This window comes from Oryctolagus cuniculus, chromosome 13 (assembly GCF_051225735.1).
Source record: "Oryctolagus cuniculus isolate XC-2025 breed Fujian yellow rabbit chromosome 13, ASM5122573v1, whole genome shotgun sequence".
Classification (NCBI taxonomy): domain Eukaryota; kingdom Metazoa; phylum Chordata; class Mammalia; order Lagomorpha; family Leporidae; genus Oryctolagus; species Oryctolagus cuniculus.
In genome coordinates, this window is record NC_142879.1 from 20698217 (window position 1) to 20715432 (window position 17216).

Below are 17216 nucleotides of genomic sequence, written 5' to 3' on the forward strand. Positions count from 1 at the left end.
GTGGATGTGAGAACAGAGGCTGTGGGAGACAGCAGGGGGCTCCAAGCCGGTGGGGGAGGGGCAGGAGGAGAGGAAGGGGAGGGTGGGGGCGGGGATCTAGTTGTCTCTTTAGAGCCCTGGGCTGCTCCCCCCACCACACCGCGCTGGGCTGGCTGACGCTGGAGCTGCTTTGGGCAGTTCAGAGCTGGGGGGCCTTTGGCTTTGTTTTGAATAAACCTTCTCTATTTCCCACGGGGCAGCCCAGGGGGAGGCTCACAGACCTGTGCCTCCACTCTCCCCCAAAGAGACAGAGGGAGGCCGGCTGCCAATCGCCTCTCTGGTTTTAATGGAGTGGCTCTTCCCCGTTACACAGCAAGCAGAGCGGGATCATTTGGTGGACAGTCAGGGTGTGGAGTGAGGGGAGCGGGAGGCCACCTCCCTGCCTCCAGACACCGCAATGGGACATGGGGAGTCCCGGACCCTCCCCTCCCCGTGCTCAGAGGGGAATCATCGCAACAATCTCCCTCTGCACACGCAACTCAGATGTCTTCACGGGTCTCCCCAGAACGCGGCATTCACATTAATAAAATCAGCAAGATTCACTTTTTTTTTTTAATAACAAAACAGTTGAGATCATAAAAATAAATAAGGACACTGTAGGGTCTGAAAGCCCAGAGATGCATCCATCCATAGTCCAGAGTTCGGGAGCAGCTTAGAGGCAGAACTTGTGGGTCTCTGAGGTCCCAGGGGGCGTCCGGAGGAGTCCGGCCCCCTTGAGATGAAATCTGCACAGCAGCCCGAGCCTTGCCAAGCCTTTGAGGTCCATAGCAGCGACTCGAGGGGGCTCGGGCTCAAGGGGGAAGGGGAGAGAGCCGTGGCCGCTGCGCTCTCTGGCTGCTGGGATAAATAAGGAAGGGTTACTGCAGGCCACCCCCAGCGCAGCAGAGGCGCCACGTTCCAGTTCTAGTGGCCGGCGGTGCGCGCGTGTGTGTGTGTGTGTGTGCCAGCCCCACTCGGGCACAGGAAGAGTAGGGAAGAGGCTGCCCTTGGCAGGCGCCACCTGGAAAACTCATTCACAGCAGGTGAAAGCGACGGGCACGGCTAGGGCAGGCGCTCCTTCTAGGTCTCCCTGCTTGTCCCCTGTCCCCTAACCCGTGCACAAAACACAGGCAGAAGACGCCCAGGCCTTTCCCTTGCGCCTACTTCTCCACTCTTTCTGCCTATCATCTTGGTTCCTGGGGCTGAAGGCATCAGACCCCTACCATGCTTCCTTTGCAGGCTGCCTGCCCGCCCGCCCGGGGCTCAGGCACCACCCCCTAGGGTGCCGCCAGCTCGTTGCATCTTGGAGCCTGCCGGGCACCCTCAGCTGAGCTTAGAGCAGACCCCCAGGGCCTGGCGGTAGGTCTGTGTCACCTCCTGGCAGTCCGTCAGAGAGAAGCAGCTTTCCCCCAGGGGGTCCTGCCTCCAGCGCCTCAGGCAGCTGCCAGGACCCCCCGCGGGGGGCTCCTCCAGCCCGGAGAGGTTGTCCACAGACACACAGCCCCGCAGCGGGGGCTCTGGGAGCCGCTCGGGCAGGTCCAGCTGGTCGAAGGACTCGGAGGACAGGATGCTGTCCTCACTCACGGCCCCCGAGGGCCGGCTGGCCCGGGGCGGGGCTCGTGGAGAGGCCAGTTGGTCCAAGGAGCCGAAGGCGGTGGGGGCCGTGCGATCTGAAGCCTCGCGGGAGAACTTGCCGTTGAGTTTGAGGATGCCCTTGGGGTGGAGCAGCCCTGAGGCTGGGGGGGCCCTCTGCACCGGGGGGTCCCCGCTCACAAACACGTCACCTGCATCCAGGAGATCCCCCGAGTCGCTGGGCTCCGGGGACGAGTAGTAGCCGGACTCGCGCTGCGGCTTTTTCAGGATGCCTTTCCTGGGGAGCGGGGGTTCCGCCTGCCCTGCGCTGGCGGGGCCCGGGCCGGGCTCCCGAGGATCCGAGGAGACTGACAGCTTCTTCTTCAGGATGCTCTTGGGCAGCTTGAGGTTGCTCTTGCTGGAGCGCGCGGCGGTGTCGTCGGCTGCGGCGCCCTGGCGGGCCTGGGCCACGTCGTTCTCCTTGCGCGACTTCTTGAGCGAGTGCTGGCGCTCCAGGCCCAGGCTGGTGCTCGCCGTCCCAGGCGCGTGCTGCTTGAAGAAGCTGCACACCCTGGCCCCGTTCCCCAGGAGGGGGCGGGAGGAGCGCCGGAGCCAGTCAGCCACGGAGGTGCGTGCAGAGTCGCTGCCTGGGTGTCCACCCTCGTGCGCGGCCTCCTGCTCCCCGACGCGGGTGGCGTAGCCCCAGTTGACCCACCAGTGACCGGCCACATCCTCCAGGGTGGCCCGGCGGGTGGGGTTCACCATGAGCAGCCACCGGATCAGGCCACAGGCATCTGGAAGACGAAATGCAAAGGCATCGGTCAGTGGGTTGGTGGTCCTGAGAGCAGGACAGCAGGGGCCGACCAGCCCTGCTTGAACTAAGACAGTGCTCTTGCCCACTTCAGACATGGGCACTCCTGCCCCGGGCCCCAGAGGTGCCACGGCCCAGGCTGGCTCCCCACTGGGTGTCCCTGGATTGACTCTGCTGTCACCGCTCTGCTCCACCCCCTCTCAGGACGGTGACCCCGTCATTAGCCCTTGTCTGTGCACACTCTCCTCCTCTCCCCCATCATAAGACAAAGGATTCCTAGGGACGAGGACAGAAGCAATAGGAAATGGGGCAACTGTAGCAAGGAGATCTAAGCTAGACTTTAGGATGCACTTGCCAAAGATAACCAACCATGCCCATAAGGGAAGGAAGTGCCATCCACTCACCAGAGGGCTTCGGGGGCTCCCGGTAGGCCCCATCGCTGATCTGCTTCACCAGCGTCTTGTGGTCCTGCCCGTCGAAGGGCATGGTGCCGTGTACCAGGATGTAGAGGAGAACGCCCAGGGACCAGCTGTCCACCTGCAGGAGAGACAGAGGATCAGCCAGGATGCTCGAGCAGTGCCGGGCGGGGACGGCCGCCAGCCTCACCCTCAACACCATGGAAGAGAAGGGACACGCTGGGACCCCGGAGTCAGTCACCAGAGGACGAGCACCCCCTCAAACCCGGGACATGGGGCACCGAGGCTCTGGGGGAGACGCTGTCTGCAGCCTCCCCTTCCCGGCCAGGGTGGGGTGGCTCTGACAGATGCCCCTCTTGCGTCACAGGGGGGAGCTTGGACTGGAGGTTGGGGCGAAGTCAAAGGGGCAAGGGACCAGATGGGAGTCGGGGGCCTCCGTTCTAGTTCCAGCTTTGCCACCTCTGGGTTTCTGAGCAAATGCTGGCCTGGCAAGCAGCGGCTCTGGGGGAGGACCGATTGAGTTCCAAGTGGAAAACGGGCCCGTATCTGACGTCACAGCGGATGGCTAGGGCGGGCTGGCAGAGGAGGACGCACTAACCTCTGGGCCCGTGTACGGCCTCCCATTGACGATCTCGGGCGAGGCGTAGAGCGGGCTCCCGCAGAACGTCTGCAGGAACTTGCCTTGGTGGTAGAGGTTGGAGAGGCCAAAGTCGGCAATCTGTAGGGTTGGGTCAAACATGGACACGGTCAGGCCAACACATGGGTTGTTCTGCAGCTCTTGGCCCACCCCTCTCCGGAGCTAGGGGAAACCGAGCAAGAGGAAACAGACCCCAGGACCCTATCCCACACCGGGCACTGTCCATGGAGCTCAGGCCCTGGAAGAATGAGCCCTGGGGAGCACAAGGTGGCAGAGTGGGGAGCCCCGGCTCGTCACTGGCCCCCAGCTCCCTTTGCTCAACTATGGGCTACCCGAGTACTCCCCCTGCTCATGCACACCCTCCTGATCCTGCAAGCCCATCCCCCAGGGAGCCCTCCATTGCCCTGGGATCTTCCCCTGGGAAGCCCTCCAGGTCCCCCTGCTGCCCTGAGCCCCTGCTCATCAGTGCTGCCTCCCAGCCACAACTGCACACGCCCATGCTGTGCCCCCCTCCCCAGCACAGGCGAGACCCCTATGAGGCTCCGTGGGCACTTACTGACCAGAGGAGGGTCAGCCCAACAGCGGGGGAGAGCCAGCCCCTGGTGCCAACACCAAGGCCCTCAACGGCAAGCTGGAGGTAAGCAGGCTGGAACTGCCCCTCCTAGCAAGGAGCTCAGATCTCTGTCCACACCTGGGTGGGAACGTGGTGGCTGTGACCTGGGGTCAGCCCAGTATAGCCAAGAAGCAATGGTGAGGGCAGAACAAAGACCAGGCTGTGCCTGTGCCCAGGCCAAGGCCCCTTCCTGCAGGTTGCCGTGTTCTCGCTCCTTGGGGGACCCTTTCCCATCAGCCCTCAGTCAGAGGCTGAGGCCAATGCCCGGCTGCTCATCACCCCGCCACCGCACCACAGGCCCATGTGTGCCCAGGGTGGGGAGGGTGTTTGTGAGACTCGGGCTCCTTTCTTTATGGCTTTATTACTTGTTATCTATCCCAGCAGCGAGCAGGCAAAGGCCGTAGGAGGCACATGATGGGTATGGGTAGGAAAGCTCCTGACTGTCTACATTATGTGGGTTTATCGCTCTGGCTACCTTCCTCCTGGCTGGCATCAAAGCAAGCCCCACCTGCTCCGGGAATTGGCTGGGTAAGGCCAATGAACTCAGTACCAGAACTCATCAGGGCGCAGGTCAAGAACTACTGAAGAAATTGCGTCCTGGAGGCTAGGGCTGTGGTGTGGTGGGTGGGGCTGCCACCTGCAGTGCCAGCATCCCCTGTGGGCACCGGTTCGAGTCCCAGCTGCTCCACTTCTGATCCAGCTCCCTGCTAATGCACGTGGGAAATGCCCAAGTGCTTAAGCCCCTGCGCCCACATGGGAGACCCAGAGGAGGCTCCTGGCTCTTGACTTTGGACAGGCTCAGCCCTGGCCATTGTGGCCATTTGGGGAGTGAGCCAGAGGATGGAAGATCTTTCTCTCTCTCTGTCTCTTTCTCTCTCTCTTTTTAACTCTGCCTTTCGAATAAATATATCTTAAAAAACAAAAACCCACTATGTCCTGGATTCAGGAGGACTCTGGGGGGGGGGACCAGAGCGTACAGTCCCCCCAGGTGCCTGCAGGGCCAGTCTCCCTGCCTGAGACAGCTCTCGCCACCTGGCCCTGAGGTCTCAGCTTATCCTATCAACAGGAATTTTCTCCTTAGCTAAATTTCACTTCCCAGACATGGCAGCGCTGCGGCTGCATGAAGCAGGAAGCTGGTGTTCGAGGGCCTGTCCTTGGGGACAGGTGCCAAAGGGTTACCTTAGTGCCGCAGACTGAAGATGTGTGTGTACGTGCCAGTGTGCATGTATGGATGGGGCGGGGACGTCTCAGGCCACGCACCTCTCTCTGCTGGGCACAAGGTCACATCAAAGCTAACCTTTGATCAAGATCCACCAGCCTTGTGACATCAAAAGAACACATATCTGGGAGTTGGAAACTTTGGTCCTAACTAGCCCAGCTCGGCCACTCGCCAGCCCTGTGCAAGCGGCACCCTCATCTTGTGCCCTCTGTTCTCCAGCCGACAAATGATCTATGGTGCGGATGAATGAGGTCCCAACCAGCACCGACACAGAAGTCCGACCTGAGCAAATTCCAGCAACTGTAGGAGCCCGCTAAGAACCTAGGGCTGCCTGACTGGGGACAGGGCAGAAGAGCCAGGGAGGGGAGGGCAGGCTTCAGGAAACGCAGCAGGGGGCTCACCTTGACATTGCCGTTGGCATCTAAGAGGATGTTCTCCAGCTTGAGGTCTCGGTGGACAACCCCGTTCTGGAAGACGCAGGGGGTACAGTCAGGGGAGGGTCACCCGGGAAGGGACGGGGCTGAGGGGTCTCATCTGAGCACAGGATCGCCCCCCCATCCCGGCCGAGGGACTCAGAGCCAGAGAAACCCACGTTTCTCTGTCCCGGAGCCCAGAATCCAGCCTGGCCTGCGCCGCTGTCGCCCTGGGTGACCCTGGAATCTCTCGGGTGCAAGCCAGCCCCCGAGCCCCACGCACGGCGCCCTGGCTCACCTGGTGGCAGTAGTGCACGGCGGAGACGATCTGCCGGAAGAAGTGCCGGGCGTCGCGCTCGCTGAGCCGCTGCCGCTGGCTGATGTAGTCGTACAGGTCGCCCCGGCTGGCGTACTCCATGACAATCACGATCTTGCTGCTGTTCTCGAATACTGTGCGGAGCAAGGACGCCAGGGACGTCAGGCCCTGCCAGAGCGCACTGTCGTCCCCACTCCCCGCCCCGGTCACACACCAGACGCGACCTCCCTGTAGGGATGTCTGCTAATGGGGCCGCAGGAGCAATGACCTCAGACGGGTGGCGGTGGCACACCCTCTCTCTCCCTGGAAATTCAGGCTGTGAGGTTCTGCAGCCTCCTGGGGGCACCGCCGGCTGAGAGCGGAAGGCTCAGAACTGCGTACTTTATCACCATTGTGACATTGGGCAAATCTCTTCCAGGTGGAGCAGTACGAATGCAGCTTTGCTGGGCGATCTGAGACAAGCTACTCAACCACTGGGCCGCGGTTTCCTCACTGGAAAAGTGGGATAATCGTGGCAACTGCACAGGACCAGGATGGGAAACAGATTTAAAAAAAAAGAAAGAAAGGCACCACGCAGAGCCCAGATACTCATTCCCTGCATCGGGGAGCATCCGGGCCAGGGCCCCGTGGACGAGGCCTCACTTACAGAAGCAAGCACTACACATTTGGTAATTAACAGACTGCCTGGGTTCCTGGCAGTCAGCCCACCCACCGCTGGCTCCCCTCCACGTGTAGGAGAGGGGCCTTCTTGCACTGCTGGCCTTGTCCTGGCTCCAGTCTACTGGTAACGTCGGGTGTGGTTCACCAAACTGGCCCTTCAACTGGGTGTGTGTCAGAACTTGTGGTCCCTGACACTGCATCTTCGTGCTAAACGGGTCCTAGGAGTTTGGCTTGCTCAGCCGGCCCCAGGGCCATTGCTCTGCGACCTGTGAGCAGGAGCTGAGAGAGGATCTTCCCCTCAGAGCAGACCCAGCTCCTAGGCAACAGGATCCAAGGCCGGAAGGGCTGTGTTTGCTTCCTTCCGGGAACACATGGGTAAGTGGCCCTGACCCATGGTGGCCCTGCCTCCTGGGGGTGCCTGGCTAAGACCCCACCCTGTGGTTCTAGATATCACTCGGGGGTGCTTGCATTCTCTGCACCAGGAAGTTGTGGGTCAAGACCCAGCCAGGGTGCATTTTGGAAAGCAGCAGGGTTAGAGTGCCTCGCTCCAGCCCACAGCGCTGCAGCATACAGGGGGTTGGGGATGAACCTGAGGGAGCCCTTCCACACACAGCTGTGACGACCCTGCGTCTGCGGAATCTGGGGTGCAAGGGAAGCCACATCCTGAGTTCAGAGCTCAGTTCCCAGACCCAGCCGTAGTGTGGGGGAGACGCCAGACACACAGGTGCACGCACACTGCCCGCCTGGCTTCGCCAATGCGTTGTCGTCTACCCCCTCTTCCCTGAGGGAAGTCCCCAGAAAGACAATTAGCCTTCTCAGCCACTTGTCTGGACGCCCATGGACAGGCTCAGGTACTGGGGCCAGGCCAGCGGCTTGCCCTGGCTCTTCCTATGAACAGAACCTGGGAGTGCAGACTTCTTTGTCCCCCCCAGCCCAGAATATTCAGACAGAGGGGCCTCCTGCTGCCACTGTCACCCCGTGTTCCCAGCCACTTGACATTATGGAAAGGCTTGGCACAGACAGGTGTGTGGGGGAGGGCGCTGCCCCTCTTCCCCTCCGCACCCTCTCTTGCTCGCTTTGTTGTCTGGGCCACAGGGCGGAGGGCAGCTGGAGCGGCGAGACCAGCACTGATGTCAGAGGAGAGGAGGCTGGAGCGGCGCAGAGAGGCGCGAGCCAGCCCTGTGGCGGGAATGACTCAGAGCACGGGCCAGATTCGGGGAGGCCTGGCTCTGGGAAGCACAGCACCCACACGCCGGAGACGGGTGCAGTGTGTTTCAGAGGCCCCTGGACTGTTCGGGATCTCACCGGGCTGGGAGGCAGTGTTCAAAGAGGGAGCCATTCCTTGAGTACCTCCCAGGAGCGGAGCACTGGGTGACGTCATGCGGTTCGATGTTTGCAACCACCCCGTGACGCAGGTGGGCTCGTTCCTTCTTATAAACGAGGAAGCCGCAGGGCCGCAAATGAGGAACCAAGGCCCAGGCGCATGCAATGAAATGAGCGGCCGGGGGTCAGACAGCTGGGTTTCAAATCCAGGTACTACCCAGCCTCAAAGCTCGTGCCTTTGTAGGTCTTTGAGTCATCTGCTCCAACCTCTACTGCACACATGCACATGCGCACACACACACGCACACACACACACTGCGGTCCCCAGCTCCACACGCCCCAGCGCCGCACCTTCATGGATGGCAATGATGTGGGGGTGGTTGAGCGACGACATGATCTCTATCTCCCGTCGAATGTGCATCAGATCCTGTTCATCTTTGATTTTGTCCTTCCGGATGGACTTGATGGCCACCTGGGAACAGAGAGCACAGGCGGCTGAGGATGTGCCTGCAGCTGCTGCAGAGGCCACAGGACACCCCCAGAGAAATCCCCTGCCCCGTGCCCAGGGTGGGTGGCAGACAGGCTGGGGAGCCCCTCTCTCCAGAGGTCCCCACCTGGGTTAGGTGCAGCGGGGCCACCGTACCCTCAGATGGACAAGGAAGCTGGCCTCCCGCGTGCCCGAGGCTGATGCTTCCGGGTTTACAAAGGCCACGTGCACCTCGAGCATAACACCGCGCTCGCTTTTCTCGCTGGTGGGTCCTTGGCGCTGAGCACAGGGCCCAGCACACAGTAGGTGCTGCACAACCATGGCATTAGAAAAATGCACTGGGCCTCACAGCAGCTCCGGGAGGTTGGCACAGCAAGCATGGCCAGTGCATGCGGGAAACTCCCAGATCAGGAACCTGGGACCCAGGGAGGTTAAATGACCTGCCCAGAGCCAGCGGGTCACTAACTGGCACCAGCGGGGCTGGGGTGGGGGTGGAGGGCAGTTAGATTACCGGCCCTCCGACTCCACGTTTGGTTGTTTCAGCCAAGTCACTCTGCCTGCTATAAACAACCAGTCTCTAGCCAAAAGGTGGAGACAACCCAAGTGTCCATCAATCAGCGAACGGACAAACTTGGTATATTTACACAGCGGGATATTACCCAGCCAGGAGAAGGAACGAAATTCTAACCGTTCCCAATGGACAAACCTCAGAAATGTTACGCTACATGACAGAAGTCGGTCACCCAAGGACACACACTTTATTATGCCACTTCCATGTGGTACCTAGAACAGGCAAGTCATGGAGACAGAGCGCGGGACATCGCAGGGGTGGGGTGGAGGGCGCATTGGGGACTTATTATTTAATGGCAACAGAGCTGCTGTTTGGAATGATGCTAAAGTGTAAATGGATAGTGGTGAGGGTTCACACATCAGGAATGTGCTTAGACCGCTGAATTTTTCACTAAAATGCCACATTTTATAATATACATATATATTTATTTATTTATTTTAAAATCACCTCTAATCATGGAAGAAAAAAAAAAAAACACCAAGAGCAGTCTCTCCAAGCCAGGTGATTTCCCTGCTTCCGGGAGAAATGCCAAGTGAGGGTGAAGCCCTGGGCCGGCCCTGCGGCGGGGACAGGAAGGGCTGAGTGAGCCAGTGGGGAGTGCGGAACTGGGGGAAGAGCCTAGCAGCTCTAGGTGTCATTTCTGCTGCACCCCATCCAGCAGCAGGGGCGGCGACTGCCAGGAAGGGAGCTAATGACAGCAAGCGGCGCCAGGGGCCTGGAGTGCGCCACCAGGGGACCCGGGCTTCCCAGGTCCCTGTCCCCGTGGGCAGGACCCAGCCCGGTCTCGGAGCCTGTTTCCTTTCCTGTGGATTAGGCAGGTGCGCTAAAACGTCCGACGGGGCGTCCCTGCCCGGATTCTCCGAACTGAGCCCTCCGAGGGTCCCGGGCCCCGGGCGCGCGGCGTGGGGGCGGGGTGTCGGGGCCCGGTCAGTTCCCGGCAGGTGCTGCGCAAGGGCGCAGGGGTGAACACACGCGCGGCTCGGGCGCTCTGCAGACACCGCCCGCGGACACCCGCGCCCCCGCCGGTGCCCCCGGAGGGCGGGCCTCCTCTCGGGACTCAAAGGGACCCAGAAGAAAGGAAGGCCAGGCTCGGGGCGGCCTCTAATCCCCCTTTCACAAGGCTCCGGAGCAGACAATGGCTTCCGCCCGCGCTCGGCACAAGAATGCGGAACAGCCCTAATCCCGCCCGAGGAGCCGCTCACAAAGCCCCGGCCGGCCGTCACCCCGGCAACGCCAAGGCGGCGCGCCCCGCGCCCCTCGCCCCTCGCCCCGCGCCCCGGAGCGGGAGCGCGCGGAGGCCCCGCGCTCCGCCCGCCCGAGAAGGGCAGCGAGGACAATGGCTGGTCACCATGGAGCCTCGGCCCCGAGACGCGGGAGAGGCCCCGCTGCAGCTGCAGGGGACGGGGCTGCCCGCCCACCCCACCCCCCACCCCCACCCCCACTCCCGCCTTGGGCTCCAGCCTGGCCTCTGTCCCCAGCGAGCTAGGGGCTGTCAGTGGGGCGGCCGTGTGGGGGGAGGGGTGAAGGGCTCGAATCCGCTGCTTCTCCCACGACCCTCTGCAGCCCACTGCCCCTCCTGGAACGGGAGAGTTTACTGAACTAGTTTCTCTGTAAAAATTCTTTGTAAAATCACAAAGTGTTAGGAGCTCTTCAGAAACAAAGGGCCATAAAATGTTTATCGGTGGATAGTCAAAACAATCGTGTCCAAGCAGGGATCTCATCTAGGCAATGAAAAGCATTTCAGATCAGGGGCATTGTGGAGCATCCCACTCGGAGCGCCTGGGATCCAGTCCTGCCTCCGCTTCCCATCCAGCTTCCTGCTGACGCGCACCCTGGCAGGTAGCAGGTGACGGCTCAAGCCACCCATGTGGGAGACCAGCATGGAGTTCCTGCTCCTGGCTCCTGGCTTTGGCCTTGCCCCGCCCCAGTTGTAGCCATTTAGCGGGGGAATCAGCAGATGGAAAATCCCTCTCTCCTTCTCACTGCCTCTCCCTTTCTTTCTGTCACTCTGCCTTTCAAATAAATAAATCAACTAAAAAAAAATTGAGAGCTTGTGATGTACGCATATGCAAAACTAGGCACATCCTGCATGTACAGCGTGAGTGCACAAACATACAGTGAGCTAGTCGTCAGACTTGGGGGACAGAGCCCTGAAGGCAAAGCCTCAAAGAAATGAGTCTCCCTAAAGGAAAGGGGTGCTCAGGGTGACACCTGAGCCTGGCTGGGTGGAGGAGCGCACGTAGAATTCTAGGGTGGATCTCCTTCAACGCTGGAAGCCAGAGATTTTACACCAGAACTGCTAACCTGCAGTGAACACAGCCACCCTCCTGTAAGCCTGTATCCTAGCCTCAGGGGTAGGGGAAGGACCCCTACACACACACACACACACACACACACACACACACGCCCAGCTATCGACACTTGGTCCCAGCTGGGCTGGACTTCCCAGGGAGGAACCAAGTTGTGTCATCAGGCCTCCACCTAAGCAGGCGACTGACGGATCACTGCCCTGTGGAGCTTGGCCTCTGCTCCCCAACCCATCCCAGCCCCACAGCCAAGCCTCTGGCTAGCTGCTGGCTCAGCCTGTCAAACTAAATTAGATACACCGCCAGCTCAGGTCTGGACAGAGCTCTGCATACGGCTGACCGGTGACCATAGGTCACAAATAAATATTTGTTGGGCTGATCTGTGACTGATAGGCACAGTGCCCAGATAAGATTTTCCCCTCTTCTTCCCAGCCTCGGGAGGAGTCGACCTTTTAAGGACCTTTGTTCTCATCTGCAAGGTAGCCGGAGAAACTATTTTCTAGAATAAAAATAAGCTGACGAAAGCCAAAGAAGAGGACAACAGCAGCTGCATGGATTACCCAGAAGCAGGAAGGGCACGTGCCCTGGCTTGTCCTCGTGTAATTATTAATATCGCCCCTTCTCTCCAGAGTATCCGAGTTTATGCAGTGTACTACGGGGCCTCCCTGCTCAGACTGGAGAGGACAGTCAGGCCCAAAGAAGCCAATGCAGGCATAAACACCCGAGCCGGGGAGCAAGCCACGAGCCCGGAGCCCTTATTTCCTCTATCGAGCTCTGCAACTCAAGACAAGGCACTTACGTGATCGGTTAATTGGACTGGCTGGCTTCAGTGTCCTCGTCTGACAAGTAAAGGGTTCTGACTCTCCAAGCAGCTGCTAATGCCTGCCGGGGGCTGGCACTGTGCTAGGGGCTGGAGATTCAGTCCCCGCAGGCCGGCCCTCAGCCCGGCGGCGGCAGAACCGCGCAGCCACCTCCGGTCCCTGTGAGCCGTGCCAGCTGGGGCTCTTGCTGCTGAGGGGCTGCGGAGGCACGGCCCGGAGCTTGCTTTGCTTGGAGGAGCATGGGAAAGCAGCCCTGGGAGAAGACGGGTTGAGACTTTGATGGATAACTGAGGTGTGCTAAGCTGAGGGTATTCCAGGCAGGAAGAAAGCTTTGAGCAAAGGATAGAAAGGACCGCCAAGCTCCCCTCAAACTCCAGCGTCTACGCCGAGTATCTTCAGAAACGGGTCACCTGAGGGCTGGCGTTGTGGCGCAGCAGGTTAAGCCAACACCTGTGATGCCAGCTCCCAGCCAGGGGCGTCCCGGCTGCTCTACTTCCTATCCAGCGCCCTGCTAACAGCTCCTAGGAAGGCAGTGGACGACGGCCCAAGTGCTTGGGCCCGGGCTGCCACCCACATGGGAGACACAGATGGCGTTCGAGGCTGGACCAGTCCTGGCTGTCACCAGCATTTGAGAAAGTAAACCAGCAGATGGAAGATTTTTTTTCTCTGAGTCTCTCTCTGTCACTCTGCTTTTCAAATAAATGAAGTAAATACTTTTAAATAGAAATGGCTCCCCTGCTACTGCTCCAGGACGGGGCCTGCTCAGAGCATCTATCCTGCGGCCACAGAACCCGAGCGTTAGTTCCCACTGATACCATTCCAATGACTTTCTTGCCTCTGTGCCCCAGCGTGCTGGAAAGGCAGCAGGTGTAACTCCCTACGCCGCGGTGCGAATGGCAACACTGAAGGTCAAGAAAGGGCACCAACTTTCCCAAGGCTCCCAACACGCGCATCAGAGTCAGGACCTAAAACGGAAGGTGTCGCCCGCAGAAGATGAAAGTGGGTCATCCTTGGAGACACCCTGTCCGGCCTCCCACCCTGGAGAAAGGCGTGCTCCACATCTGGCCTGGGCCAGGCTGTGTGGGACCACCAGCCACCCCCACTCCACTCACAGTCAAACCTACCCGCTTCTTTGCAGAGGTGGGTGCTGGGGTTCAGCTGGTAAACACCGCCTCCCTCCCAAGAACCCAGGTACCAGGAGAGAGGCTGTAAGCTGGACATTGCTGGTCATAGTTGTTGCCCAGAGCCACAGCCAAAATTTTTGACTCCTCTCTGGCTTTTCCCAGAGCAGCTGCTGTCTGGGAGGTGGGGCAAGGAGGTGGAGGATGACCCACTTAGATAGAGGAGGAGAGGTTGGGCCAGGTTGGCCTAGACTGGGCAGAGTAGAGGTGGGCACGGGGGTGGCTTGCCACACCACCAGACCTGCCAGACGACAGGCCAGGAGCAGGAATGGGCTCTGAGGGGAGCCTGAGCCCCACAGTGTGCCGCCCCCCCCCCCGCCATGCTACTCTCCAGCCCCCTCTGCCAGTGTGCAGGCAAGAGCTTCCCTGCCCAGCCCTCTTGTGTGGCTTGGCTGGAACCCAAGGACAAGAGCCGCCTGCAGCCTCCCTCCCCAGTGCTGAGCAGGCAGGTGCAGGAGGAGCCGGGAGGGCAGCGTCCCGCCCAGCAAGCCTTTGGCAGCTGGCCAGGCCGGAGCCCTTCTCTGGAGCTGGGGCCAAAGGGTAGCTAAGGAGTCTGAACAAAGCAGAAGACAAGGCAGTGTGGCTTTGGGAAGCTGAGCACCGTCCACCCGCTTTCTCTGGGCAGGATGGATCCAGATGGCAGGGGCTGGGGGGGGCGGTGAGAACACTGTGCTGAGCACTGTACACAGATCACCTTTAACCCCCGGAGAACGCAGGACTCTTACAGCGCCACTTTACAGATGGGAAAACTGAGGTACAGAGTTCCCACGGCCGGGAAGCAATGGGGCTGCCATCTGAGCCCTCTTCTCTTAACCCTGAGCCTCCTAGACAGGCCTGATTGAAAAGCTGGTTGTGTAATTCCGCTACCCAGGATCCCTCAACAGAGTCTGTGTGTGTGGGGGTGGGAGGGGCGGTTCCCCGTGCCTCCTCCCACCCCGAGCATCGCCTGGGGCGCTGAGAAAGGCCGCAGAGTGGTTGGAATGACAGTGCGCAGAAGCAAGCCCGGGCTCATCTCAAGGCCAATTCCCAGCCCAGGACTCAGCCCCTGGTCATCCAGGGCCTCAGCTGGACACGGCAGGAGCTGACCATGCAGGCTTGCCACTAAGCAGACACCGGGCAGACACCACTCCTCTTGGTCTGCGTCCCCACCTACCAGTGGAGGAAACAGACTGCCTCATTTGCAATACTTTGAAATCCCACGGGGCAACTCTGTACATAAAAGGCAGAGGCGCCCTGGCATCGGAGCGTGCCCGCTTGCCCTGCCCTCATGGTGCCCCTGGGAGGTCAGACTTCCAGGCAGAGGGTCGCGGAGGCTTTGCCGGACTCTACTGATCTGGGGCCCAGGCACGTGTTTTTGTCTTTAGGGGGAGGGGAGCTGGGAGAACCACAGGAGGAAGTGTCATCTGGGTGCCAGGAAAATATCCAAGATCCAGAGCAAATATTTGTTTTTCCTTTGATGCCCTCCTGGAGCAGCTATTAGTCCTGTCCACCTGCCCCTCCTTCCCTCTGCAGGTCCCATCTGGCCCCTGGCAGTTCCACCCAGGCAAGGTGAGTGGGAGAGAACACGGGGTAGAAGCCACCCCGCAGGCTGTCCTCGGAGTGTGGGGGCCCCCCAACAATCTCGGGTAGTTTGGGAGGAGGTCTCGGGCAGCTTTCTTGTCTCTGATTCCCCCCACCCCGGAAGCACCCTGAGAGGTCTCTGCTCAGGGAGGGTGATGGGTGTGAGCGGGGGAGGGGGGGATCCATCGGAAGCTGCTTTCTGAGGGGAGGCCCCTAGCAAGTTCCTAGCAACAGTGCTGGGTGGTCTGCTGGTCTGGGAGGTTCAGAGGAGGTCCCCCGCCCACCAACCTTGGCTCCTTAGGCACAGCAAGAGGATGAGGCCAGGGAGTTTCTTCTGAATCCTCTCTATTCTGATGTAATAAGGGCTGGAATCCCGCCTAGAGCTACTGAGGTTTGAAAACTGAAAGCTGGTTTATTTCACTCCAAAGTCAAAGGAAAACTGTCTTTATCACACACACACACACACACACACACACACTTTCTCTATCACACACACACAGAGTGATGGGATCTCAGTGTGAATCCCAGCTCCTTGATTCTGGGCACGCCCCACCTGTCCCCTGGACCCAGTCCCCGCCCCCCCCCCCCCCCCCAGCAAGGGGCACCCAAGCCACGAGCAGCTCTTTTCCAGCTAAGCCCCTGACAAAGCCTGGGCCCAGCAGCCTCGGGCCTGCAGCCTCCCTGGGCCTTCGCACGTTCTGGAAAGAGAAAGAAAAGGAAAGCCAGGAAGCACACAATTGCCCAAGAGCTGTAACCTGGCAGCAGGCAGCTGGGGACCGTGCCAGGCGTTAGCCGGAAAAACACCCTCGGCCTCATTGATGGGGCCATAATCCAGCCCTTTCCCCAACATCGACTCCCTTCACCAATGAAACCACTTCTTGAGTTTCAAACCGGCTACTGGCTGCAAAAGCAAACACACGCTGGGAAGGCGGTGGCTGCCCTGGCCAATGGGATAAACCCTGGCCACACACACAGCCCAACCATCCTTACACCACCTGCTCTAAAAGGCTTGTTAAAAACAGGTTATATGGCCCTATCCTAGGCTTGTGAAGAAATTCCTCTGGGTGGGGAGAGAAGGAGTTTAAGCACAAACTCTAGGTGACTCCCATGCACACGGCACTCAAATCTGAGAGCCACAGGTAACCACTAGCTTTTGGCAAGTGTGCCATCCAGCCAGGCCCGACCTCGCCAGATACAAATACGAGTTCTCACGGCAAGGTCTACGTGTCAGCAGCAGTTTAAGTTCGCTCGCCTATCTTATTCAACGTTCAGAGCAGCCTGTGAGGTAGGTTGTGTTTTCTCTGCTTTTGCTGAAGGGGAAAGTGAAAATAATACAGAGGGAATTGCTCCAGGGACACAGAAATTACTCTGACTGCCGCGCACACGCTCCAAATCAACAGGCCGAGTTCCTGAAAAGGCCCCAGTCCCGTAGGTTTCATATTTCCCAGAATCAAAAACCCCGTCCCAGTGAGCTTCCATTCAGTCTCAGAGCTGGAAAGCTGTCCACCTTGTGCACACTCAGCCCTGCGCACACCTCCGTGGCACGCGGGGCTGCCGGGCTCTTAGGGATGGAGAACTCCACGCCTCATCCACTCAGCCACACGCACGCACGCTTACCAAACCCCCGCTAAGAGCAGGTGCCTCCTGCTCCGTCCCATTCCACTCTGTTCCAAAAGAAACCCAGCCCAAGTCCCATCTTCTCTAAGGGGCACGCGGTCTGGTGTTGCTGAGGTTTTCGGCCCCCGAGCCCCGTCCCCACCTACAATCGCAGACCGCCGCGGCCGGTCCCCGCACGCGCACACACACACGCAACCCCGCGCGATGCAGCCGCGTGGCCCCCGGCTCGCCGCCCCCTGCGCCGCGAGAGGGAGCCGCACTCACCAGGCGCCCTGAGCTCTCGCGCGCCTTCTTCACCTTGCCGTAGGTGCCCTTGCCCAGGGTCTCCAGGAACTCGTAGCGGTGCCGCAGGTTGTGCTTGTGGTGGTGCCGTTTCACCGCCTGCTTCTTCATCAGGGGTTTGGGCGACTTGATGAGCCCGTCGGCCAGGATGGCGGCGGCCGAGGAGGCCGAGCCGAGCCTCCGGGGGAAGGCCAGCGACTCCATGGCGAGCAGGAGGCGGACGAGGGCGGGGAAGGCCTCGGTCGGTTTCGCCGGGAGCGCTGGAGCCCGCCGCGCAAGTCCCACACTCGGACCGCGAGCCCAGTGCCGCACCCGAGCGCGCTGGAGAGCGCCGCGTTCCAAGTGGCTATAAACGCAGTGAGCCCGAGGCGCTGGCCACGCCCCACAGCGCCC

The 17216-nt window shown here is 60.2% G+C and overlaps 1 protein-coding gene across 2 annotated transcripts; it reads right to left on the reverse strand.

Annotated features, from left to right (window-relative positions):
• Nucleotides 1-577: 577 nt before the first annotated feature.
• Nucleotides 578-17162, reverse strand: NUAK2 (NUAK family kinase 2). Of its 2 annotated transcripts, XM_008268522.5 has the most exons (8): nt 16806-17162; nt 8350-8470; nt 5998-6149; nt 5688-5753; nt 3416-3535; nt 2806-2938; nt 1803-2384; nt 578-873 (listed from the first exon to the last, which is right to left on the reverse strand). In XM_008268522.5, exons 1-8 carry the CDS (start codon nt 17025-17027, stop codon nt 692-694), a joined length of 1578 nt encoding a protein of 525 aa, XP_008266744.3. In that variant the 5' UTR covers nt 17028-17162; the 3' UTR covers nt 578-691. The 2 variants fall into 2 exon arrangements, with proteins under 2 accessions (XP_008266744.3, XP_002717609.3); XM_002717563.6 differs by having other exon boundaries at nt 578-2384.
• Between the last annotated feature and the right edge of the window lie 54 nt (nt 17163-17216).

What these genes read in the sequence shown, in the direction of transcription:
- NUAK2 (XM_002717563.6), bottom strand. Translation starts at nt 17,027, where the DNA reads ATGGAGTCGCTGGCCTTCCCCCGGAGGCTCGGCTCGGCCTCCTCGGCC. An exon ending in ATGCCAACGGCAATGTCAAG is followed by an intron (nt 3,536 to 5,687) that starts GTGAGCCCCCTG and finishes CCAACCCTACAG; the next exon opens with ATTGCCGACTTTGGCCTCTC. An exon ending in GGCCGTACACGGGCCCAGAG is followed by an intron (nt 2,939 to 3,415) that starts GTTAGTGCGTCC and finishes TCTCTCCTGCAG; the next exon opens with GTGGACAGCTGGTCCCTGGG.